The sequence below is a fragment of the Nerophis ophidion genome, linkage group LG16, assembly GCF_033978795.1.
Source record: "Nerophis ophidion isolate RoL-2023_Sa linkage group LG16, RoL_Noph_v1.0, whole genome shotgun sequence".
NCBI classification, from domain to species: domain Eukaryota; kingdom Metazoa; phylum Chordata; class Actinopteri; order Syngnathiformes; family Syngnathidae; genus Nerophis; species Nerophis ophidion.
In genome coordinates, this window is record NC_084626.1 from 4,003,058 (window position 1) to 4,029,674 (window position 26,617).

A 26,617-nucleotide genomic window follows, 5' to 3' on the forward strand; every position below is an offset into this window, starting at 1 on the left:
AGCTGGTAGGAGGCCACGGGGAAGACCCAGGACACGTTGGGAAGACTATGTCTCCTGGCTGGCCTGGGAACGCCTCGGGATCCCCCGGGAAGAGCTAGACGAAGTGGCTGGGGAGAGGGAAGTCTGGGCTTCCCTGCTTAGGCTGCTGCCCCCGCGACCCGACCTCGGATAAGCGGAAGATGATGGATGGATGGATGGATGGGTTCAACCGCCACCCGCCCGAAACTAATTAAAATCTATTTTTCCGTCTTGTCACCCGCCTGACCCGCGGTTTATCTAGTACCTATGATGAAAATTACAGACCTCTGTCATCATTTTAAGTGGGAGAACTTGCACAATCGGTGTGGCTGACTAAATACTTTTTTGCCCCACTGTACGTTTTTTCACCCTCATCTTTTTTCCATTTTTCATGTATATTTTTGAAAAAGCTCCAGAGAGCCACTAGGGCGGCGCTAAAGAGCCACATGCGGCTCCAGAGCCGCGGGTTGCCGACCCCTAAATCGTATTCCGACGAACGTATGCATCCACTAAGACGTCAATCAGCCTCCAATGCACACTCTTGAGCACGAGCACACGTCAATCAACAATTTTGATTGCGATGCGTGCGCACGCAGGCGCAGACATGCCCGGAGACAAGAGGGGCGAGAAAACGCCCTGCCTTGTGTTCGTGTCGATACAGCCGCCTTCTGCTGGTCGACACTCTGCAGCTTTACGGCTAGACACCTTCAACCCGCAGCTGCTCGGGTGCATTTATTTCTTTCTTTCTTTGTTGTGCACATTTAAAACAGGCGATCATCAGATTGTTCTCATATTCACGTGAATCGTGCATGAAGGCGAATTAACGCACATACATAAAAACAATGCAATAAATGAAAAAAAAAAAAAAAGTTTTACCTTTCACTTGAGTTTCATACTCGGCCACAATCTCCTTGTCTTTGCGGAATTTGGCCGGAGACGTCATGGCGGGAGTTCGCAGACCAAAAAGCCTGTCCTCGCTGCGAAGTCAACTGGCGCTCGGTTCGTCGATAAATGAAAGAATATCCAAATGTGAGCAACAAAAAAAAACGAGTGCCGGCGGGGTCTGCGTTGTCTCCCCCTGCGTGGGTTCGTTCACTCCGGGTGCTGGCGGAGCTGCTGCGTCTCCTCCTGCCGCGCAATGCTCATGTGCGCCTCCTCCCCGGCCGCCGAGCACTCCCGAGTCAAAGGGGGCTGCATCCCGCCATCGGAGTGACTGATAACTTGTCAGTTGGTCCTCTTGCTGCCTCGCAACGTCCGCCTGAAGAGTGAACCTCTCTCCCCCCCTCCAGTCAAGACGCCACGATGGTGGGGGCGGCGGAGGGAGGAGGACCCGGCGAAGGGGCGCCACGATGCAGGACAACGCCGGGGGGGAAAGTCGCGGATGTTAGTTTTAAGATATAAATACACGGCGAGGCAAGCAACAACGACTAATTGTTTATGTACACGTTTAAATATCGATAGAAAGTTTTTTTTTTTTTTATCTAGAATGAAGCATTTCTTGATAACTTGATAAACCGGAAGTAGCCAACTTTAGATACACGGAGACCCGAAAAAATAAAATAAAAATAATAATAGTAGTAAATTTTATGTAGTGAGAGAGATATGGCAAACTTGTCAAGAATAAGTAAGAGTTTATGTACAAGTTTAAATACCCTTAGCAAGTTTTTTTTTTATCTAGAATGAAGCATTTCCTGACAACTTGATAAACCGGAAGTCGGCAACGGTAGTCAAACTACAACTTGTTTTTTGTTGGACACACAAACATGACGTTTTGAAAATATACAGACTAATTAAGGCACTTTCATTATATTACAGTACTTCAAACATTACCGAGGTCAAGCTTATCAACATCTTTATGTAAACAAAAAATGTTAAATAAGAGAAAATAGACGATACAGAGAAATAAAAAAATATTGATAACATTACCTACTTAGTTGATTAAATTTTATTTAGGGAGAGAGATATATGGCAAACTTAGCAAGAATATAAGTAGTAGTTTACGTACAAGTTTAAATATCGTTAGCGTGCTCTTTATCTAGAAAGAAGCATTTCCTGACAACTTGCTAAACCGGAAGTAGCCAACTTTATATAGACAAATAATGTTAAATAAGAGAAAATAGACGATACACGGAGACCCCCCAAAAATAATAAAATTGACAATAGTAGTTAATTAAATTTCATGTAGCGAGAGAGATGGCAAACTTGTCAAGAATAAGTAAGAGTTTGTGTACAAGTTTAAATATCGTTAGCATGTTCTTTATTTAGAATGAAGCATTTCCTGACAACTTGATAAACCGGAAGTCGGCAACGGTAGTCAGACTACAACTTTTTTTTGTTGAACACACAAACATGAGGTTTTGAAAATATACAGACTAATTAAGGCACTTTCATTATATTGCAGTACTTCAAACATTACTGAGGTCGAGCTGTCAATATTTTTATACAAACAAAAAATGTTAAATAAGAGAAAATGCACGATACAGAGAGACAAAAAAAAATTAAAAACATTACCTAATTAGTTGATTAAATTTTATGTAGAGAGATATATATGACAAACTTAGCAAGAATAAGTAATAGTTTATGTACAAGTTTAAATATCAATAGCATGCTCTTTATCTAGAATGAAGCATTTCCTGACAACTTGTTAAACCGGAAGTAGCCAACTTTATATAAACAAAGAATGTTAAATAAGAGAAAATAGACGATACACGGATACCCCTCCATAAATAATAAAAATTATAATAGTAGTTCATTAAATTTTATGTAGCGAGAGAGATATGGCAAACTTGTCAAGAATAAGTAAGAGTTTATGTACAAGTTTAAATATCCTCAGCAAGTTTTTTTTTTTATCTAGAATGAAGCATTTCCTGACAACTTGATAAACCGGAAGTCGGCAACGGTAATCAAACTACAACTTGTTTTTTGTTGGACACACAAACATGACGTTTTGAAAATATACAGACTAATTAAGGCACTTTCATTATATTGCAGTAATTAAAACTTTACCGAGGTCGAGCTGTCAACATCTTTATACAAACAAAAAATTTTAAATAAGAGAAAATAGACGATACAGAGAGACCAAAAATATTAATAACATTACCTAATTAGTTGATTAAATTTTATGTAGAGAGAGATATATATGGCAAACTTAGCAAGAATAAGTAATAGTTTATCTAAAACTTTAAATATCGTAAGCATGCTCTTTATCTAGAATGAAGCATTTCCTGACAACTTGTTAAACCGGAAGTAGACAACTTTATATAAACAAAGAATGTTAAATAAGAGAAAATAGACGATACACGGAGACCCCAAGAAATAATAACAGTAGTTAATAAAATGTTATGTAGCGAGAGAGATGGCAAACTTGTCAAGAATAAGTATAAGTATAAGAATAAGAATAAGAATAAGTAAGAGTAAGAGTTTATGTACAAGTTGTTCATGTATGTATGTTTATGTAAGTTTATGTATCGTTAGAATGCTCTTTATCTAGAATGAAGCATTTCCTCGACAACTTGATAAACCGAAGTCGGCAACGGTAGTCAAACTACAACTTGTTTTTTGTTGAACACACAAACATGACGTTTTGAAAATATACAGACTAATTAAGGCACTTTCATTATTTTGCAGTACTTCAAACATTACCGAGGTTGAGCTGCCAATATTTTTATACAAACAAAAAATGTTAAATCACAGAAAATAAGAGACAATACACAGAAACACAAAATATTAATACAATTAATTAGTTGATTACATTTTATGTATATGTATATATATATAATATATATATATATATATATACATATATATATATATATGGCAAACTAGGCAACAAAAAGTAATCGTTTATGTACAAGTTTAAATATCGTTAACGTGCTCTTTATCTAGAATGAAGCATTTCCTGACAACTTGATAAACCGGAAGTAGCCAACTTTATATAAACAAATAATGTTAAATAAGAGAAAATAGACGATACACGGAGACCCCCCAAAAATAATAAAATTAACAATAGTAGTTAATTAAATTTCATGTAGCGAGAGAGATGCCAAACTTGTCAAGAATAAGTAAGAGTTTGTGTACAAGTTTAAATATCGTTAGCATGCTCTTTATCTAGAATGAAGCATTTCCTGACAACTTGATAAACCGGAAGTCGGCAACAGTCGTCAAACTACAACTTTTTCTTTGTTGAAGACACAAACATGATGTTTTGAAAATATACAGACTAATTAAGGCACTTTCATTAGATTGCAGTAGTTAAAACATTACCGAGGTCGAGCTTTATATAAACATCTTTGTACAAACAAAAATGTTAAATAAAAGAAAATAAGAGAGAAACAAAAAAAATATTTATACCATTAATTAATTAGTTAATTACATTTTATGTAAATGGATGTATATTGAAAACTTGGCAACAATAAGAAATAGTTTATGAAAAAGTTTGAATATCATTAACATGCTCTTTATCTAGAATGAAGCATTTCCTGACAACTTGCTAAACCGGAAGTAGCCAACTTTATGTAAACAAATAATGTTAAATAAGAGAAAATAGACGATACACGGAGACCCCAAAAAATAATAAAAACATAATAATAGGAATTAATTAAATTTTATGTAGCGAGAGAGATGGCAAACTTGTCAAGAATAAGTAAGAGTTTATGTACAAGTTTAAATATTGTTAGCAAGTTTTTATCCAGAATGAAGCATTTCCTGACAACTTGATAAACTGGAAGTCGGCAACAGTCGTCAAACTACAACTTGTTTTTTGTTGAACACACAAACATGATGTTTTGAAAATATACAGACTAATTAAGGCACTTTCATTATATTACAGTACTTCAAACATTACTGAAAACGAGCATGGTGTTTGTTATGGACAATCTGTGACGAGCACAAAAGTCCAATAACAAAACACCCCTCGGGTTCAGATCCGGGCGGCCATTCTTTCCAATCACGTCTCTCCAGGTTTCACTGTCGTTGCCAACATGAGCGTTGAAGTCCCCCAGTAGGACAAAGGAATCCCCCAGTGGTGCACTTTCAAGTTGTCCCTAAAGTGTATCCAAAAAGGGTGGGTACTCTGAACTATACCAAAATGGATACATGGATGATACAGCAGAGGATTGGGAGAATGTCATGCGGTCAGATGAAGCCAAAATAGAACTTTTTGGTATAAACTCAACTCGTCGTGTTTGGAGGAAGAAGAATACTGAGTTGTATCCCAAGAACACCATAACTACTGTGAAGCATGGGGGTGGAAACATCATGCTTTGGGGCTGTTTTTCTGCTAAGGGGACAGGACGATTGATCCGTGTTAAGGAAAGAATGAATGGGGCCAAGTATCGTGAGATTTTGAGGCAAAATTACAGACCTCTGTCATCATTTTAAGTGGGAGAACTTGCACAATCGGTGGCTGACTAAATACTTTTTTGCCCCACTGTAGCTCCTAGGATCATTAGGACACGCAAAGTCCGCTACCACAATAAGGTGGCAGCTCAGAGAGGTGTTTCTACAGTGTCTTTCAGCTTTCAAGTGCCTTGTATTGAGCTTTTTTTTTTTTTTTTAACTCTTGTTACTTTTGTACTCTCACTTTTGTTTTTTTGTTTTGTTGATTGATTGATTGAAACTTATTCTGTACAATTGACACCTACATTTTATATAAGTATTATTATTATTATTAATATTAATAATTATTAATATTAATAATAATAATAATAATACTTATATAAAATCTAGGGGTCAAGTATTATTAATATTATTATTTGGCCCTGTGATGAGGCGGCGACTTGTCCAGGGTGTACCCCGCCTTCCGCCCGATTGTAGCTGAGATAGGCGCCAGCGCCCCCCGCGACCCTAAGAGGGAATAAGCGGTAGAAAATGGATGGATGGATGGATGATATTATATTATATTATTTTATATTACCATGAAATGAATTGATTAGGGGTTCACGGTGGCAGAGGGGTTAGTGCGTCTGCCTCACAATACGAAGGTCCTGCAGTCCTGGGTTCAAATCCAGGCTCGGGATCTTTCTGTGTGGAGTTTGCATGTTCTCCCTGTGAATGCGTGGGTTTCCTCCGGGTACTCCGGCTTCCTCCCACCTCCAAAAACATGCACCTGGGGATAGGTTGATTGGCAACACTAAATTGGCCCTAGTGTGTGAATGTGAGTGTGAATGTTGTCTGTCTGTGTTGGCCCTGCGATGAGGTGGCGACTTGTCCAGGGTGTACCCCGCCTTCCGCCCGATTGTAGCTGAGATAGGCGCCAGCGCCCCCCGCCACCCCAAAAAAGGGAATAAGCAGTAGAAAATGGATGGATGGATGGATGGATGAATTGATTTACGTGGACCCCGACTTAAACAAGTTGAAAAACTTTAATCAATCAATCAATGTTTATTTATATAGCCCTAAATCATAAGTGTCTCAAAGGGCTGCACAAGCCACAACGACATCCGAGGTACAGAGCCCACATAAGGGCAAGGAAAAACTCACCCCAGTGGGACGTCGGTGACAGTGACTATGAGAAACCTTGGAGAGGACCGCATATGTGGATGGATGGATGGATGGATGGATAGATAGATAGATGCAGTGGGGCAAAAAAGTATTTAGTCAGCCACCGATTGTGCAAGTTCTCCCACTTAAAATGATGACAGAGGTCTGTAATTTTCATCATAGGTACACTTCAACTGTGAGAGACAGAATGTGAAAAAAAAATCCAGGAATTCATATTGTAGGAATTTTAAAGAATTTATTTGTAAATTATGGTGGAAAACAAGTATTTGGTCAACCATTCAAAGCTCTCACTGATGGAAGGAGGTTTTGGCTCAAAATCTCACGATACATGGACCCATTCATTCTTTCCTTAACACGGATCAATCGTCCTGTCCCCTTAGCATAAAAACAGCCCCAAAGCATGATGTCTCCACCCCCATGGTTCACAGTAGGTATGGTGTTCTTGGGATGCAACTCAGTATTCTTCTTCCTCCAAACGGAACGAGTTGAGTTTATACCAAAAAGTTCTATTTTGGTTTCATCTGACCACATGACATTCTCCCAATCCTCTGCTGTATCATCCATGTATCCAGTTTGTATAAACTCAACTCGTCGTGTTTGGAGAAAAAAGGGGGCAGAGGACGTGTGAGCGTAGACCCCCCCAGAGAGGAGTTGTACAGCCTATAATGGCGTGTGGGACAAAGGAGTTTGAGTATAAAAGAAAAGGAATAGTTCATAATGTTCTATTTATGCCTTCTGACAGGACAAACAAAGGCTCCCCCTTCCTAATTTTGATAGAAAAAGCGTAGACCCCCAATGGGTTTGAGCGATGTGCAAATAGACCAATTAACAACCGGAATTCAGGAAAAAGGTCCGCCCATGTCAAGTTTTTATCCAATCAAATGCGTGGTTGTTGTAAATATTTGACCAATTGCGTGAGTGCCCGTTTGTGTAGAACCAATCACCGCCAGGCATGGGTTCTTTCAAAGCGAGTTTCAGGAAGTGGGGCTTTAATAACCAGGAAGTTGTAAACAAAGCCTGACAGCTATTTAGTTAGCTGTTCACCGCAGCTGTGTTACAGTCGCCTCTCTCGCCATAGCCGGGTGTTATTCTATCATTTAGCACACTATCGTCTTCCCGGGAGCTAAAGACGGCGACTCTCTTTAAAGCGGAGGCGGATTCGTTTGAACCCCGACCGTGCCTTTGACGAGCTAACGTTAGCCGTGCTGGTTGCAATGATGACGTCATCGATGTAAATGAAGGTGCGCTTTGAAGTCACGTGATCGTCGTTTTAAAAACAACAGAAAAACGGCAAAGAGATCGGAGGTCGAACTGCTTTTTTTTTTTGTGCCCAACTTCCCACTTTCAAAGCAGGGCGACGATGTCGACGTCCAACGCGAGTTTCAAGAACAAGTGCGTGGCCCAGGTCAACTGCACCTTTTGCGGCAGTTTGCTGTGCAAGAGGGGCATGAAAGCGGTGCTGCTTGCCGACACTGAGGTGGAGCTTTTTTCCACTGATATACCTCCCAACAGGTAAGTGCTGAACACCTGAGCACTGCGGGGTAACTTTTGTTTACATGGGCCAGGGGTGGAGAAAAAATGTACTTGGGAAAGTGGGCCCGGGCTGGTAAAATCACGGCACGATAACGTAAAAATAAAGAAATTGTTGAAAAATAGAGCAAGCCCTTTTAGATCGGGGGCCCCATGGAGAAAAATCTGTTCCCAGGGTGGCCTGGACTGGTAAAATCACGGCACGATAACTTAAACATAAAGAAATTGTTTAAAAATAGAGCAAGCACTTTTAGATCGGGGGCCCCATGGAGAAAAAAATGTACTCCCAAGTGGGCCCCGGCTGGTAAAATCACGGCACGATAACGTAAAAATAAAGAAATTGTTGAAAAATAGAGCAAGCACTTTTAGATCGGGGGCCCCATGGAGAAAAATCTGTTCCCAGGGTGGCCCGGACTGGTAAAATCACGGCATGATAACGTAAACATAAAGAAATTGTTTAAAAATAGAGCAAACACTTTTAGATCGGGGGCCCCATGGAGAAAAAAATGTACTCCCAAGTGGGCCCCGGCTGGTAAAATCACGGCACAATAACGTAAAAGGAAATAAATTGTTTAAAAATAGAGCAAGCACTTTTAGATCGGGGCTAACATGTAGGAAAAATGTACTCCCAAGTGGGCCCTGGCTGGTAAAATCACGGCCCGATAACGTAAAAATAAAGAAATTGTTTGAAAATAGACCAAGCACTTTTAGATTGGGGCCCCATGGAGAAAAATCTACTCCCAAGTGGGCCCGGACTGGCAAAATCAAGGCACAATAACGTAAAAATAAAGAAATTGTTTAAAAATAGAGCAAGCAATTAGATCGGGGCCAGCATGGAGGAAAAATGTACTCCCGAGTGGGCACCGGACCGGTAAAATCACGGCACGATAACGTGAAAATAAAGAAATTGTTTAAAAATAAAGCAAGCACTTTTAGATCTGGGCCCACATGGAGGATGGTAAAATCACAGCACGATAACGTAAAAATAATGAAATTGTTTAAAAATAGAGCACGCACTTTTAGATTGGGGCCACATGGAGAAAAATCTGTTCCAAGGGTGGCTCAGACTGATAAAACCATGGCACAATAACTTAACAATCTGAAGTTGTCTTTATTTTAAGTTATCGTGCCGTGATTTGACCAGTCGGGGCCAACTTGGGAGTAGATTTTTCTCCATGTTGACCCTGATCTAAAAGTGCTTGCTCTGTTATCTTTGTTAAAAAATAATCTAAAGTTAACTTTTTTTTTTGTTTTTGTTTAGAAAAAGAACAAACACTTTTAGATATGGGCCCACATGGAGAAAAATGTACTCCGAAGGGGGCCCGGGCTACTAAAATCCCGGCACGACAGCGTAAAAATAAAGAAATTGTTTAAAAATAGTGCAAGCACTTTTAGATCGGGGCCCACATAGAGGAAAAATGTACTCCCAAGGGGGCCCGGGCTGGTAAAATCACGGCACGATAACGTAAAAATAAAGAAATTGTTTAAAAATAGAGCAAGCACTTTTAGATCGGGGCCCACATGGAGGAAAAATCTACTCTCAAGTGGGCCCGGGCTGGTAAAATAATGGCACGTTAACTTAAAGGCCTGCGGAAATGAGATTCTCTTATTTAAACGGGGATAGCAGGTCCATTCTGTGTCATACTTGATCATTTCGCGATATTGCTATATTTTTGCTGAAAGGATTTAGTAGAGAACATCGACGATAAATTTCGCAACTTCTGGTCGCTAAAAGAAAAGCCCTGCATTTACCGGAAGTCACAAACGGTGACGTCACCCGTTGATGGCTCCTCACATCCTCATCTTGTTTTGAATGGGAGCCTCCAACAAAAAGAGGTATTCGGACCGAGAAAACGACAATTTCCCCATTAATTTGAGCGAGGATGAAAGATTTGTGTTTGAGGATATTGATAGTGATGGACTACAAAAAAAAAAACAGTTGAAAAAAACGCGATTGCATTGGGACAGATTCAGATGTTTTTAGACACATTTACTAGGATAACTCTGGGAAATCCCTTATCTTTCTATTGTGTTGCTAGAGTTTTAGTAAGTTTAACAGTACCTGATATTCGGTGGGGTGTGTCCACGGGTGTTTTGACGCCAGTGTCTCACGGAAGTCGACGGCAGCTTTATGGACGGCGCAAGCTCAGCTGATCTCCGGTAAGAAGCGACTTTTTACCACAATTTTCTCACCGAAACCTGCTGGTTGACATTTGGTCGGGATCCATGTTCGCTTGACCGCTCTGATCCATAGTAAAGATTCACCTCCGGGAATTTTAAACAAGTAATCACCGTGTGTTTGTGTGGCTAAAGGCTAAAGCTTCCCACCTCCATCTTTCTACTTTGACTTCTCCATTATTAATTGAACAAATTACAAAAGATTCAGCAACACAGATCTCCAAAATACTGTGTAATTATGCAGTTAAAGCAGACAACTTTTAGCTGTGTGTGTGTGTGCAGCGCTCATATTTCCTAACAGTCCGTGACGTCACGCGTACACGTCATCATTACGCAACGTTTTCAAGAAGAAACTCCTGGGAAATTTAAAATTGCAATTTAGTAAACTAAATAGGCCGTATTGTCCTGTTGAAAACGTCGCGGAATGCTGCCGCGTATGATGACGCGTGCGCATGACGTCAGCGGTGGTAGCGGATATGTTCGCCCAGCACTGATCACGGTTAAAAGTAGTCTGTTTTTATCGCATAATTACACAGTATTCTGGACTCTGTGTTGCTGAATATTTTGTAATTTGTTCAATTAATAATGGAGACGTCAAAGAAGAATGATGTTGGTGGAAAGCGGTGTATTGCAGCCGGCTGTAGCAACACAAACACAGCTGGTGTTTTTTTGTTTGTTGTGAAGCTTTAATACGGAACAGAGCGGTCAAGCGAACATGGTTCTGTACCACATGTCAACCGGCAGGTTTCGGTGAGAAAATTGTGGTAATAAGTCGGCTCTTACCGTAAACATGAGCGGAGCTTGTGTCGTTCCTCCTGCAGCAGCTGTCAAAGAGGCAGCTGCGACTTTCTTTGCTCCTCCATGGCTTCCCTCAGAGACACCGGCGGTCACCACACCCCTCCGACTTTCAGGTATGACTTTATAATCTCACTAAAACACTAGTAACACAATAAGCAGGTAAGGGATTTTCCAGAATTATCCTAGTAAATGTGTCTAATAACATCTGAATCGCTCCCTCTGCCCTCGTCTTTTTTCTTTTTTTTTTTCTTTTAGTCCTTCACTTTCACTATCCTCATCCACGAATCCTTCATCCTCACTCTAATGGGGAAATTATCGCTTTCTTGGTCCGTATCGCTCTAGCTGCTGGTGGCTATGATTGTAAACAATGTGAGGATGTGAGGAGCTCCACAACCAGTGACGTCACGCGCACATCGTCTGCTACTTCCGGTACAGGCAAGGCTTTTTTATTAGCAACCAAAAGTTGCGAACTTTATTGTCGATGTTCTCTACTAAATTCTTTCAGCAAAAATATGGCAATGTCACTAAATGATCAAGTATGACACATAGAATGGACCTGCTATCCCCGTTTGAATAAGAAAATCTCATTTCAGTAGGCCTTTAACAATCTGAAGTTGTCTTTATTTTAAGTTATCGTGCCGTGATTTGACCAGTGCAGGCCCACTTGGGAGTAGATTTTTCTCCATGTGGCCCCTGATCTAAAAAAGTGCTTGCTCTGTTTTCTTTGTTTATAAATAATTTAAAGTTGTCTTTATTTTTGTCTTTGTTTAAAAAAAGAACAAACACTTTTAGATCAAGGGCCACATGGAGAAAAAACTACACCCAAGGTGGCCAAGACTTGTAAAATCACGGCACGATAACTTAAAAATAAAGAAATTGTTTAAAATTAAAGCAAGCACTTTTAGATCGGGGGCCACATGAAGAAAAATCTACTCCCTGTGTGGGCCCGGACTGGTAAAGTCATGGCACGATAACTTATAAAGAAATTGTTTAAATATAGAGCAAGCACTTTTTAATCAGGGGCCACATGGAGAAAAATGTACTCCCAAGTGGGCTTAGGCTGGTAAAATCTCGGCACAATAACTTAAAAATAAAGTAATTGTTTGAAAATAGAGCAAGCACTTTTAGATCGGGGGCCACATGAAGGAAAATCTACTCCCAAGGTGGCCCGGACTCACGAAACGATAACGTAAAAATAAAGACCACTTCAGATTGTTTTCTTTGTTTAAAAAAATAACAAACACTTTTAGATCAGGGGCCAAATGGAGAAAAATCTACTCCCAATGTGGGCCTGCACTGGTAAAATCACGGCGCGATAACTTAAAAATAAAGAAATTGTTTATAAATTGAGCAAGCACTTTTTGATCAGGGGCCACATGGAGAAAAATCAATTCCCAATGTGGGCCCAGACTGGTAAAATCATGGCATCATAACTTAAAAATAAAGTAATTGTTTAAAAACAGAGCGATCGCAGTTATATCGGGGACCACATGGAGAAAATCATGGCACGATAACTTAAAAATAAAGACATCATCAGATTGTTTTGTTTAAAAATAGAGCAAGCACTTTTAGATCAGGGACCACATGGAGAAAAATCTACTTCTAAGTGGGGCTGGAGTATTAAAATCACGGCAGGATAATGTACAAATAAAGACAACTTAAGATTGTTTTGTTTGTTTAAAAATAGAGAGAGCACTTTTAGATCGGGGGCCACATAAAATCACGGCACGATAACTTAAAAATAAAGAAATTGTTTAAAAATTGAGCAAACATTTTTAGACTGGGGGCCACATGGAGAAAAACTTACTCCCAAGGTGGCCCGGACTGGTAAAATGACGGCAGGATAATTTAACAATCTGAAGTTGTCTTTATTTTTAAGTTATCGTGCCGTGATTTATGTAGTTTGCGTATTTTCCTCGACTGGTGCAGTAACGTGGTTTATTTTTTCGTTTACATATGTAACATCATCTACAAAGATAGAAATAATTGCTATTCCGACATCTGGTGGACACATTTAGAATAGCAGTTTCTTGCTTTAAAAATGTTGGCAATTTTTTATACTTTGCAAACTCACCCAGCGGATGTTTGACACCCCTGACATATGGGCTATTGTTGCCGGGACAATCTATCTCTCGCCGATGCCCACTGGAACAATGACTGTGATGAGTGCGAGTTTTGTCTGAAAATGTGCAAACTTTCATGTGTGTTTTCTTTCTCCTACCAAGAACTGTTGACTTTGTGGCCAGCTGCTACTCGACAGACAGCTGCAAATGCAAACTGAGAGATATAGCATGTCTCAAGTGGTAAGTATACACTTTTTTATTCCCAACATGGCAGATGAAACAAAAATTGAGCTGTATGGCCACAATACTCAGCAATATGTTTGGAGGAGAAATGGTGAGGCATTTAATCCCAGGAACACCAAACCTACCGTCAAGAGTGGTGGTGGTAGTATTAGGAACTAGGTGCGTGTGTGTCTGTTAGGAACTACATGTATTTGTCCAATGTTAGGAACTACATGTGTGTGTCTACTGTTAGGAGCTACATGTGTGTGTCTGCTGTTAGGAGCTACATGTGTGTGTCTGCTGTTAGGAGCTACATGTGTGTGTCTGCTGTTAGGAGCTACGTGTGCGTCTGCTGTTAGGAGCTGCATGTGTGCGTCTGCTGTTAGGAGCTGCATGTGTGCGTCTGCTGTTAGGAGCTGCATGTGTGCGTCTGCTGTTAGGAGCTGCATGTGTGCGTCTGCTGTTAGGAACTGCATGTGTGCGTCTGCTGTTAGGAACTGCATGTGTGCGTCTGCTGTTAGGAACTGCATGTGTGCGTCTGCTGTTAGGAACTGCATGTGTGCGTCTGCTGTTAGGAACTGCATGTGTGCGTCTGCTGTTAGGAACTGCAGGTGTGCGTCTGCTGTTAGGAACTGCAGGTGTGCGTCTGCTGTTAGGAACTGCAGGTGTGCGTCTGCTGTTAGGAACTGCAGGTGTGCGTCTGCTGTTAGGAACTGCAGGTGTGCGTCTGCTGTTAGGAACTGCAGGTGTGCGTCTGCTGTTAGGAACTGCAGGTGTGCGTCTGCTGTTAGGAACTGCACGTGTGCGTCTGCTGTTAGGAACTGCACGTGTGCGTCTGCTGTTAGGAACTGCACGTGTGCGTCTGCTGTTAGGAACTGCACGTGTGCGTCTGCTGTTAGGAACTGCACGTGTGCGTCTGCTGTTAGGAACTGCACGTGTGCGTCTGCTGTTAGGAACTGCACGTGTGCGTCTGCTGTTAGGAACTGCACGTGTGCGTCTGCTGTTAGGAACTGCACGTGTGCGTCTGCTGTTAGGAACTGCACGTGTGCGTCTGCTGTTAGGAACTGCACGTGTGCGTCTGCTGTTAGGAACTGCACGTGTGCGTCTGCTGTTAGGAACTGCACGTGTGCGTCTGCTGTTAGGAACTGCACGTGTGCGTCTGCTGTTAGGAACTGCACGTGTGCGTCTGCTGTTAGGAACTGCACGTGTGCGTCTGCTGTTAGGAACTGCACGTGTGCGTCTGCTGTTAGGAACTGCACGTGTGCGTCTGCTGTTAGGAACTGCACGTGTGCGTCTGCTGTTAGGAACTGCACGTGTGCGTCTGCTGTTAGGAACTGCACGTGTGCGTCTGCTGTTAGGAACTGCACGTGTGCGTCTGCTGTTAGGAACTGCACGTGTGCGTCTGCTGTTAGGAACTGCACGTGTGCGTTTGCTGTTAGGAACTGCACGTGTGCGTTTGCTGTTAGGAACTGCACGTGTGCGTTTGCTGTTAGGAACTGCACGTGTGCGTTTGCTGTTAGGAACTGCACGTGTGCGTTTACTGTTAGGAACTGCACGTGTGCGTTTACTGTTAGGAACTGCACGTGTGCGTCTACTGTTAGGAACTACACGTGTGCGTTTACTGTTAGGAACTACACGTGTGCGTTTACTGTTAGGAACTACACGTGTGCGTTTACTGTTAGGAACTACACGCGTGCGTCCGCTAGAAACTACACGCGTGCGTCCAATGTAGGAACTACACGCGTGCGTCTACTGTTAGGAGCTACATGTGTGTGTCTAATGTTAGGAAATACGTGTGTGTCTGATGTTAGGAACTACATGTGTGTATCTAATGTTAGGAACTACATGTGTGTTAGGAACTACATGTGTGTATCTGATGTCAGGAACTACATGTGTGTATCTAATGTAAGGAGCTACATGTGTGTTAGGAACTAAATGTGTGCGTCTAATGTTAGGAACTACATGTGTGTATCTAATGTTAGGAACTACATGTGTGTTAAGAATTACATGTGTGTATCTAATGTTAGGAACTACATGTGTGTATCTGATGTTAGGAACTACATGTGTGTGTGTCTGTTAGGAACTACATGTGTGTTAAGAATTACATGTATGTATCTAATGTTAGGAACTATATGTGTGTATCTAATGTTAGGAACTACGTGCGTGTGTCTAATGTTAGGAACTACATGCGTGTTAGGAACTACATGAGTGTATCTAATGTTAGGAACTACATGTGGGTGTCTAATGTTAGGAACTACATGTGGGTGTCTAATGTTAGGAACTACATGTCTGTGTCTAATGTTAGGAACTACATGTCTGTGTCTAATGTTAGGAACTACATGTGGTTGTCTAATGTTAAGAACTACATGCGTGTTACTAATGTTAGGAACTAAATGCGTGTGTCTACTGTTAGGAACTACATGTGTTAGGAACTACATGTGTGTATCTAATGTTAGGAACTACATGTGTGTCTAATGTTAGGAACTACATGTGGGTGTCTAATGTTACGAACTACATGCGTGCGTCTACTGTTAAGCCCCTCAGGATTGTCTGCAACAGCTCTTTAGCAAACAACAATACCACTCAACAACTGATCTCTTTAGTCTTGTCACTGTTTGTCCTGTGTTGATTAGTTCATTTCTTGCCCATTTGAAGAGAGTAGTGCTGTAGTGTGTGTTAAAGCAGTTGATGTTCCCTTTGTGTGTCCTCTCTTGTTGTTGTCCAGGTTGAAAACATCTGTGTGGCGAAAGTCAGCAGATAGCGTTGGTTAAGCGCTTTTCTGGGCGGCTCGCCGTAAAATGCTGACTGGTGTTTTTCCTCTTATTTTTTGTTTTTTTTCGCCCCCTCTCGCAGCGGTAACGTGGTGGGCTATCACGTTGTGGCCCCCTGTAAGCCCTGCCTGCTGTCCTGTAACAACGGACACTTCTGGATGTTCAACAGCGAGTCCGTTTACACCCTCAACAGATTGGATGCAACAGGTACATTTGATACGCATCTGGTACTGTACGTATCAACACACGCTCGTTATTAGATGGCACTCTCAAAAATAATTGTGTAAATAGTGAATTTTTATTGTAACTTTAATATTGTTTCAGGATTTAGGAGTTAGTACTGGGTGAATCTTTTAAGCCACCCCTATAAACCGTGGGGATGGGTACCAAATTAGGTACGTTTTTATGTACCAACCCGGTACCTACTGTACCACCAGATACCGATTCACATAAAATCATAAACAGTTTCATATTTTAATAGATTTTGTAGCGCCTTGGGTTGCAGAATTTGCACGGGCTCAAGCACATGGCAGGGAAACAAGCACCTTCAAAGGCTGCCTGTAGATTGTTTCAATTCTCCATGCCAACAAAGCAAGTAAGTTTGATAGAAGGCACTCAACAGTACAGTGAGCCTCCACTTTTTTTAAATTGTGCTAGCTCGTTGCGAATTTACATTTTAATAAGCCATATAGAAACCCCGTTTCCATATAAGTTGGAAATTTGTGTTAGATGTAAATATAGACTGAATACTATGATTTGCAAATCATTTTCAAACCATATTCAATTGAATATGCTACAAAGACAACGTATTTGATGTTCAAACTGATAAACTTTTTTTGTGCAAATAATAATTAACTTTGGAATTTAATGCCTGCAACACGTGACAAAGAAGTTGGGAAAGGTGGCAATAAGTACTGATAAAGTTGAGGAATGCTCATCAACCACTTATTTGGAACACCCCACAGGTGTGCAGGCTAATTGGGAACAGGTGGGTGCCATGATTGGGTATAAAAGCACTTTCCATGAAATGCTAAGTAATTCACAAACAAGGATGGGGCGAGGGTCACCAATTTGTAAGCAAATTGTTGAACAGTTTTAGAGCCACATTTCTTAACGAGCTATTGCAAGGACTTTAGGGATTGTACCATCTACGGTCCATAAAATCATCAAAAGGTTCAGAGAATCTGGAGAAATCACTGCACGTACGCAAGGATATTACGGACCTTTGATCCCTCAGGCGTTACTGCATCAAAAACCGACATCAGTGTGTAAAGGATATCACCACATGGGTTCAGGAACACTTCATAAAACCACTGCTAGTAACTACAGGTGGTTGCTACAACTGTAAGTGCAAGTTAAAATTCTACTCTGCAAAGTAAAACACAATTATCAACAACACCAAGGAACGCCGCTGGCTTGGCTGGGCCCGAGATCATCTAAGATGGACTGATGCAAAGTGGAAAAGTGTTCTGTGGCCTGACGAGTCCACATTTCAAATTTATATTTGGAAACTGTGGACGTGGTGTCCTCTGGAACATAGAGGAAAATAACCATTCGGATTGTTATAGGCGCAAAGTTCAAAAGCCAGCATCTGTGATGGTATGGGGGTGCATTAGTGCCCAAGGCATGGGTAACTTACACATCTGTGAAGGCACCATTAATGCTGAAAGGTACATACAGGTTTTGTAACAACATATGTTGTCATCCAAGCAATGTTATCATGGACGCCCCTGCTTATTTCAGCATGACAATGCCAAGCCACGTGTTACAACAGTGTGGTTTCGTAGTAAAAGAGTGCGGGTACTTTCCTGGCCCGCCTGCAGTCCAGACATGTCTCCCATCGAGAATGTGTGGCGCATTATGAAGCATAAAATACGACAACGGAGACCCCGGACTGTTGAACGACTGAAGCTCTACATAAAACAAAAGAATGGTAAAGAATTCCACTTTCAAAGCTTCAACAATTAGTTTCCTCAGTTCCCAAACATTTATTGAGTGTTGTTAAAAGAAAAGGTGATGGAACACAGTGGTGAACATGCCCTTTCCCAACTACTTTGGCACGTGTTACAGCCATGAAATTCTAAGTTAATTATTATTGCAAAAAAAAAAAAAGTTTGAGTTTGAACATCAAATATCTTGTCTTTGTAGTGCATTCAACTGAATACGGGTTGAAAAGGATTTGCAAATCATTGTGTTCTGTTTTTATTTACATCTAACACAATTTCCCAACTCATATGGAAGCGGGGTTTGCATACGTGTATATATATATATATATATATATATATATATATATATAAATAATTACATTAACTATATTTTTTTTACATAAGCTGCAAAAAAAAAAATATATATATATTTTACTTTAGAAACTGGCAGCTCAGTTACCAGAATTTTACGGTAAAATCTGTTTTTTTTTTACAGCATATAAAAAAATGGAATAAATGGAATGGAGAAACAATACCACTGTTTTTAGCCGTAAAATTTAAGCAACAGAGCTACCAGTTTTGTTCAGACCATAAAATCTTGTTTTAACGTCTTTTTTTTTTTTTTTTATGTTTTGGTATCTTACTGTAAATGGAAAAAAAAAGTGGCAAAATTGATTTTATAGTAAAAAAAAATTCAGACGGCTGAATTTACAATTTTACAGTCAACCATTTGATTAATAATTTGTTTTGAAATCATAAGTCAAGTAGATATTAAAGTTCAGTATCTATCTTTATTCTAACAAAAAAGGTTTTTGGAATACATATGATTTTTGGATAATAGTACATTTTAAAAGATATGCAATTGCATGCAGTACATGATTTTTAACCGGAAAGAACACATCTGTTTAGTAAGAAAAGATAAAGCATTGTATTAACTCATATTTCCAAGCTTTCGAGGGCCACATAAAATAATATGGCGGGCCAGATTAGGCCCCTGGGCCTTGAGTTTGACACCTGTGCACTACTGCTATCTACCGCCTTGGCACTTTAATTTCATGCAAAGTATAATATAATACTTGCAAATGAGAGTCATAAGTGTAATAACACAAGATGTAATAAGTTATTATTATAATCTTAAATGCTGAATTACATTAATAAATGTTATTGATAAACAAATAACATGTATTGACACTTAAAAACCCCGAAAGCTGGTATTATTTGTATCCATTCTCAGCTACCATGTATCGGTTCAAATATGAAATTGATACATCTAATTTGTACTGAAGATGGATAATGTCTTCAGGTCTGAATCTGCTCCTGTGGGGACATCTTCCCGAGCTGGAAGACAGCGACGACGAGGACTCGGGAAGCCCATTGGAGGAAGAATGCATCAGGTAAAGATGGACCCGGACCACCATGCTTTTGGAGGGGCCATGGTGAGACGAGCGAGGCCTTAAAGTGTGATTCAAGACTATGAAAGGTGCCGGTTTTGTTTAGGCCGACGCCTACAATTCCAGGTGTGCTTGAGGCCACGCCCCCCCGAGTGGTTAAATCACAGCAGGTATTTTGGCCTTGGACAGCTGGTGGAACACCTGCTCTGACACACACGGCGGCTTTGTCCAAAGGGATTATCCCCAGAAAAAAACACCATGTTTGTGTTGTGCCCATGTGATGTACAGGCCACACCTCTTTAGAAAATTAACAAAGGGGTTAGTGCTCCACTCGGTAGCAAAAATAATCATTTCAAGAGCTTTTTGTGAATGTTGATTTACATACCTTAATTTATTCCAAACGGTGTCTGCAACACGGCAGTAAAACGGCCGATCAAACAAAACAGAAGTTGTCATCATGAACCCGCTCTCCAATCACCTAAACAGACTCAATATATAAGTCGCACTGGACTATAGGCCGCAGATATATACTGGTACAGAAGATTTTGTAAATGTTTGTTTACATACCTTAATTTTGTCCAAACGGCGTCTGCAACACGGCAGTAAAATGGCAGATGAAACAAAACAGAAGTTGTCGCCATGGGCCCGCTCTCCAATCACCTAAACAGACTCAAGATATAAGTCGCACTGGACTATAGGCCGCAGATATATACTGGTGCAGAAGATTTTGTAAATGTTTGTTTACATACCTTAATTGTTTCCAAACGGCGTCTGCAACACGGCAGTAAAATGGCTGACGAAACAAAACAGAAGTTGTCGTCATGGACCCGCTCTCCAATCACCTAAACAGACTCAATATATAACTCACACTGGACTATAAGCCGCAGATATATACTGGTACAGAAGATTTTGTAAATGTTTGTTTACATACCTTTATTGTTTCCAAATGGTGTCTGCAACGCGGCTGTAAAACGGCCGATCAAACAAAACAGAAGTTGTCGTCATGGACCCACTCTCCAATCACCTAAAAAGACTAAATATATAAGTCGCACTGGACTACAAGCCACAGTTATATACTGGTAAAAAATATTTTGTAAATGTTTGTTTACATACCTTAATTGTTTCCAAACGGCGTCTGCAACACGGCAGTAAAATGGCTGACGAAACAAAACAGAAGTTGTCGTCATGGACCCGCTCTCCAATCACTTAAACAGACTCAATATATAACTCACACTGGACTATAAGTCGCAGATATATACTGGTACAGAAGATTTTGTAAATGTTTGTTTTTTCATATCTTAATTGTTTCCAAACGCCGTCTGCAACACGGCAGTAAAACGGCAGAGCAAACAAAACAGAAGTCGTTGTCATGCTAAACAGACTTTATAAATAAGTCACGCTGGACTATAAACCCCATATTATACATATATATATATATATATATATATATATATATATATATATATATATATATATATATATATATATATACATATACATACACACATACTGGTACAGAAGATTTTGTAAATGTTTGTTTACATACCTTAATTGTTTCCAAACGCCGTCTGCAACGCGGCAGTAAAACGGACAATCAAACAAAACAGAAGTCGTCGTCACGGACCCGCTAGCTGCGCAAGCTAACTCTCCAATCAGCTAAACAGACTCTGTAACTTTTCGGTGAAATCAGATGTATTTGTGAAAGTGAAACAATGCAAAAAGAATGCGACTGTAGTTTAATAATATGAACACAGACAGTCGTAAAACTGTTAGCATATTAGCAAATGCTAAAAACGCTAGCTTCAGTCATACAGCATGTAGAAATATGCACAAAAACACTCCTACTGACGTCACACGGAACCGTTCAGAATAGAATTGTTGTAGTTATATGATTGAATGAAGAGTCCATATGAAGAATTGTTGTAGTTATATGAATACGAGCAGTAACACTATGGACGGCGCGAAACCGAAAGCGGATTTTCAACCAGAAGATGGCGCCATAGCACAAACAATAACTCAACATCTCAGTCCTCTGCCTGGGTTTGATAAAAACGATTGAACAGGAAACATTACGGCTGTTCTCGGATACAAATCCATACATCACCGATTTGTAAGCCGCAGGGTTCAAAGTGTAGGTCAAAAAGCAGCCGCTTATAGTCCGGAATTTAGGGCAAACGTCTGTTATTTGTCGGTTGAATAATGACTAATGAAGCCTTCACTGTTAAAGCACACAGCCTTTTCTAAACACTGTAAATATCCAAGATGCTTTCATCTTCACTTTGGGCTTCCATTCAGCCGGCACAGTTAAGTATGTATGCCAAAAGAGGCGTAATGGGACTACTCGGTAACGAACTACCCTTTGTTTCTACATTTCAATTGGTAATGAGCACATTTCCTTAAAGGGCAGGTTCCATACACACCCCAAATACTGATGGGTTGTAAGATGTCCTTGTTTTTTTATGCAAGCACAGGACCACCACAAACTGATCCAAATATGTAGTAATACTGCATGTACTCCACTATTTGGCAACTTTGTCTTAACACTGCTCTATTGTTGCACCGATTCCAAAGAATTGTCAAAAGTCTTAATCAAAATATTGATTATATATTCAATATGCTCCAGGACCTAATCAACATTGACACGCAATTGTATTTTAAAAAAAAAAAAAAAAAAAAAAAAAAGGCATCTTTTTATGAGTATTATCTTTCCAAATGATGTCCAAATAAATTCAAATGTATCTGAATTTGAGAAATAATGCACGGTTATTTGTTATTTAACAATAATATACAATCAATAAAGTTTAACTTACAGTACCAATGATTGTCACACACACACACACACACACGTGTGGTGAAATGTGTCCTCTGCATTTGATCCATCCCCTTGTACCACCCCCTGGGAGGTGTGGGGAGCAGTGAGCAGCAGCGGTGCCACGCCCGGGAATCATTTTTGGTGATTTAACCCCCAATTCCATCCCTTGAAGCTGAGTGCCAAGCAGGGAAGTAATGGGTCCCATTTTTATAGTCTTTGGTGTGACTCGGTCGGGGTTTGAACTCACAACTTACCGGTATTTAATACCAGAGTTTCTTAACCTTTTTTTAAACCTTTGGGCCCAACTTTTCCACTACAGGGGGGCCCACACAAATATTAACAATGAATTGGTAATCTCATTTTTCGTTTTAAAGGCTTACTGAAATGAGATTTTCTTATTTAAACGGGGATAGCAGGTCCATTCTATGTGTCATACTTGATCATTTTGCGATATTGCCATATTTTTGCTGAAAGGATTTAGTAGAGAACATCCACGATAAAGTTCTCTACAGTGGTCGCTAATAAAAAAGCCTTGCCTGTACCAGAAGTAGCAGACGATGTGCGCGTGACGCCACTGGTTGTGGAGCTCCTCACATTGTTTACAATCATGGCCACCAGCAGCTAGAGCGATTCAGACCAAGACAGCGACAATTTCCCCATTAATTTGAGCAAGGATGAAAGATTTGTAGATGAGCATAGTGAGTGAAGGACTAGAAAGAAAAAAAAAAAAAGACTAGGGCAGTGGGAGTGATTCAGATGTTATTAGACACATTTACTACGATAATTGGCTTCACGGCGGCAGAGGGGTTAGTGTGTCTGCCTCACAATACGAAGGTCCTGCAGTCCTGGGTTCAATTCCAGGCTCGGGATCTTTCTTTGTGGAGTTTGCATGTTCTCCCCGTGAATGCGTGGGTCCCCTCTGGGTACTCCGGCTTCCTCCCAGTTCCAAAGACATGCACCTGGAGATAGGTTGATTGGCAACACTAAAATAGCCCTAGTGTGTGAATGTTGTCTTTCTCTCTGTGTTGGCCCTGCGATGAGGTGGCGACTTGTCCTGGGTGTACCACGCCTTCCGTCCGATTGAAGCTGAGATAGACGCCAGCACCCCCCACGACCCCGAAAGGGAATAAGCGGTAGAAAATGGATGAAATTCTGGAAATTCCCTTATCTGCTTATTGTGTTACTAGTGTTTTAGTGAGATTATATAGTCATACCTGAAAGTCAGAGGGGTGTGATGACCTACAGTGTCTCTGAGGGAAGCCACGGAGGAGCCAAGAGAGTCGCAGCTGCCTCTTTGACAGCTGCAGGAGGAACGACACGAGCTCCGCTCATGTCTATGGTAAGACCCGACTTATTACCACCATTTTCTCACCGAAACCAGCCGGTTGACATGTGGTAGAGAACCATGTTCGCTTGACCGCTCTGTTCCATAGTGAAGCTTCACCTTCGGGAATGTAAACAAGGAAACACCGGCTGTGTTTGTGTTGCTAAAGGCAGCCGCAATACACCACTTTCCACCTACATCTTTCTTCTTTGACGTCTCCATTATTAATTGAACAAATTGCAAAAGATTCAGCAACACAGATGTCCAGAATACTGCGGAATTATGCGATTAAAGCAGACGACTTTTGTGCTGGAAGAACATGTCCGCTACCACCGGTGACGTCACGCGCAGGCGTCAACATAAGCGTCATCATTCCCTGACGTTTTCAACAGGACACTTTGCGGGAAATTTAAAATTGCAATTTAGTAAACTAAAAACGCCGTATTGGCATGTGTTGCAATGTTAATATTTCATCATTGATACATAAACTATCAGACTGCGTGGTCGGTAGTAGTGGGTTTCAGTAGGCTTTTAACCTATCTTAAGTGTACATTATTGTCCAAGCAAAGATCATTATGAAGGCTTAGGTCAGGCTGATTACGATGATAAATACTCATCAAATATACTGCAAAAGGGACTTGTGAAAAATACATTTTCATACAATTCGCAGTTTAAAAACTAAATTTAAAAAATTTTCTTAAAAAGATGTCAATAAATGAGAATACAGCTTCACCACTTTATTCATATTTTTTGCGCTGAAATAATTTCTCTTGACTTAAGCTCCATCCATTCATCCATTTTCTACCGCTTATTCCCTTTTGGGGTCGCGGGGGGCGCTGGCGCCTAGCTCAGCTATAATCGTGCGGAAGGCGGGGTACACCCTGGACAAGTCGCCAACTCATCGCACTCACATTCACACACTAGGGCCAATTTAGTGTTGCCAATCAACCTAGACTTAAGCTCCAGACTTCTTCTATTTTTTTTTTATATTGTCATTACTGCCACCAGTGGTGGAAAAAGAGTATTACAACTGGCTACGCCTGCAAGCCCACAGCTGAGAAACACATTTTTGGCCCTATGGTTAAGAAAGGCTGATGAAAACAGACTGGATATCTCCACTTTGACGTTTTGGTGAGTTTACTGAGAAACAAGTTGAAGTATTTTAATAATACATGACTTTTCAGCACAAATGTCGGGGCCCTCGACTCCAGGGCTCAGTTTCCGGTCTTCTGATTTCTTTGCATTCCCAAACCTTTTTTTTTATTCTTCAAATAGGAACGGTCTGTTCCAGGGTCAAACTGTCACCCGTGACACATTTACTGCACAGGCCTACTGAAACCCACTACTACCGACCAGGCAGTCTGATAGTTTATATATCAATGATGAAATATTAACATTGCAACACATGCCAATACAGCCTTTTTAGTTTACTAAATTGCAATTTTAAATTTTGCGCTGAAATATCCTGCTGAAACATCTCGGTATGATGACACGTGCGCGCGACGTCACGGATTGTAGAGGACATTTTGTTCCAGCATCGTTCCCAGCTATTAAGTTGTCTGTTTTCATCGCAAAATTCCACAGTATTCTGGACATCTGTGTTGCTGAATCTTTTGCAATTTGTTCAATGAATAATGGAGACGTCAAAGAAGAAAGCTGTAGGTGGGAAGCGGTGTATTGCGGCCGGCTTTAGAAACACAAACACAGCCGGTGTTTCTTTGTTTACATTCCCGAAAGATGACAGTCAAGCTTTACTATGGAACAGAGATGTCAAGCGAACACAGTTGGATTGGACCACACACACAAAGTACAGTGTATTAATAAAAAACATTTTACCATTCTGAAGGCGATCTATGTCGTGTGCTACTCCAGCATTAATATCCGCAGCATCCTTCTGACAGTCGCTGTCAGCGTCGGGTTCAAAGCGGTATGGCTCTATCCCTTGTTGCGGTTGGGCCTAACCGAGTGGTCCTGCCACCCCCACGGCTGCCACAGCATTTCCCTATCTGAATCGCTCCCACTGCCCTCTTGTCCTTTTTTTTTTTTTTTTTTCTACTCCTTCACTCTCACTTTCCTCATCCACGAATCTTTCATCCTCACTCGAATTAATGGGGAAATTGTCGCTTTCTCGGTCCGAATCGCTCTTGCTGCTGGTGGCCATGATTGTAAAGAATGTGAGGATGTGAGGAGCTCTACAACCCGTGACGTCACGCGCACATCGTCTGCTACTTCCGGTACAGGCAAGGCTTTTTTATTAGCCACCAAAAGTTGCAAACTTTATCGTCGATGTTCTCTACTAAATCCTTTAAGCAAAAATATGGCAATATCGGGAAATGATCAAGTATGACACATAGAATGGACCTGCTATCCCCGTTTAAATAAGAACATCTCATTTCAGTAGGCCTTTAAGTTACATCAGAACACAACTTAAGTGTGGAATTAAAGTTAACCAAGGTGGTGTTGATACCTTAAAACGGTAAATCCTCACTGAATCGTACCACCTTCTCGGGTGTTTTATTGGTAGATCACCTGATTACAGCATTGTTGCTACAATGTAACAAAGTTATGTCAGAGCTGTTTGCCTTTACGAAGCAAACCAAGAAGAGTCATATGTGTGTGTTTTATCCTCCGTAATAATTTAAACTGTTGCCATGGCAACGTGATAACCCTTATTTATTCAGTGCACAGACCAGAATACTGACGACACACTTTGTTTACAATCTTTGATTACGATCGCTTTGCTTTTTTATTGATGTATTAATGTTTCATTTGTGATTTTGTGCTTTTTAAAAAATATTTATGAGAAGGCATCACTTGTGAGCTTCCACCGGCCAGGACAATAAATGACAGGATAATCCAAAATATGGAATTTGTTTTTGAAGTGAATGACTTTGGCGTGACTTGACTGCTGAAAAGGTCTATTTTGGAATTGCACTGACTGGTACTTTGGAACCTGGATTGTTGTTTTTGTATGCGTGTTAATTTAATAAAAAAAATGTTTTAAATACCTCTGACAAGATTGTTTTTTTTAAGCTTCACTGAGAATTAAAACTAAATATTTTCTGGTCTTTGTTGGATTGTGTA

At 40.6% G+C, this 26,617-nt stretch overlaps 2 protein-coding genes and 1 long non-coding RNA gene across 6 annotated transcripts in view; 1 reads left to right on the top strand and 2 right to left on the bottom strand.

Annotated features, from left to right (window-relative positions):
* The window catches only part of srgap2 (SLIT-ROBO Rho GTPase activating protein 2), a 225,109-nt gene extending 223,782 nt beyond the window's left edge, over nt 1–1,327 (bottom strand). For both annotated transcript variants that reach the window (XM_061922604.1, XM_061922603.1), the window contains exon 1: nt 895–1,327. In XM_061922604.1, coding sequence (XP_061778588.1) covers nt 895–961 — 67 coding nt within the window. In that variant the 5' untranslated portion in view covers nt 962–1,327. The remainder of the gene's footprint in view (nt 1–894) is intronic.
* A 6,198-nt stretch (nt 1,328–7,525) lies between these two features.
* Nucleotides 7,526–26,550, top strand: fam72a (family with sequence similarity 72 member A). 2 transcript variants are annotated; one of them, XM_061922606.1, is made up of 5 exons: nt 7,526–7,760; nt 7,870–8,031; nt 13,251–13,328; nt 16,164–16,288; nt 19,310–26,550. In XM_061922606.1, the coding sequence occupies exons 2-5, from the start codon at nt 7,880–7,882 to the stop codon at nt 19,402–19,404; spliced, it is 450 nt and encodes a 149-aa protein (XP_061778590.1). In that variant the 5' UTR covers nt 7,526–7,760; nt 7,870–7,879; the 3' UTR covers nt 19,405–26,550. The 2 variants fall into 2 exon arrangements, with proteins under 2 accessions (XP_061778590.1, XP_061778591.1); XM_061922607.1 differs by having other exon boundaries at nt 7,873–8,031.
* Nucleotides 18,820–26,617, bottom strand: part of LOC133570005 (uncharacterized) — a 32,631-nt gene continuing 24,833 nt past the window's right edge. For both annotated transcript variants that reach the window (XR_009810017.1, XR_009810018.1), the window contains 6 exons: nt 20,511–20,554; nt 20,329–20,421; nt 20,147–20,239; nt 19,965–20,057; nt 19,783–19,875; nt 18,820–19,694 (listed from right to left, as the gene is read on the bottom strand). This is a non-coding gene — a long non-coding RNA (uncharacterized LOC133570005). The remainder of the gene's footprint in view (nt 19,695–19,782; nt 19,876–19,964; nt 20,058–20,146; nt 20,240–20,328; nt 20,422–20,510; nt 20,555–26,617) is intronic.

Coding starts and splice junctions, on each gene's coding strand:
- fam72a (XM_061922606.1), top strand. CDS start 7,880: ATGTCGACGTCCAACGCGAGTTTCAAGAACAAGTGCGTGGCCCAGGTC. Junction 13,329..16,163: donor GATATAGCATGTCTCAAGTG/GTAAGTATACAC, acceptor CCCCTCTCGCAG/CGGTAACGTGGTGGGCTATC. Junction 16,289..19,309: donor CAACAGATTGGATGCAACAG/GTACATTTGATA, acceptor TAATGTCTTCAG/GTCTGAATCTGCTCCTGTGG.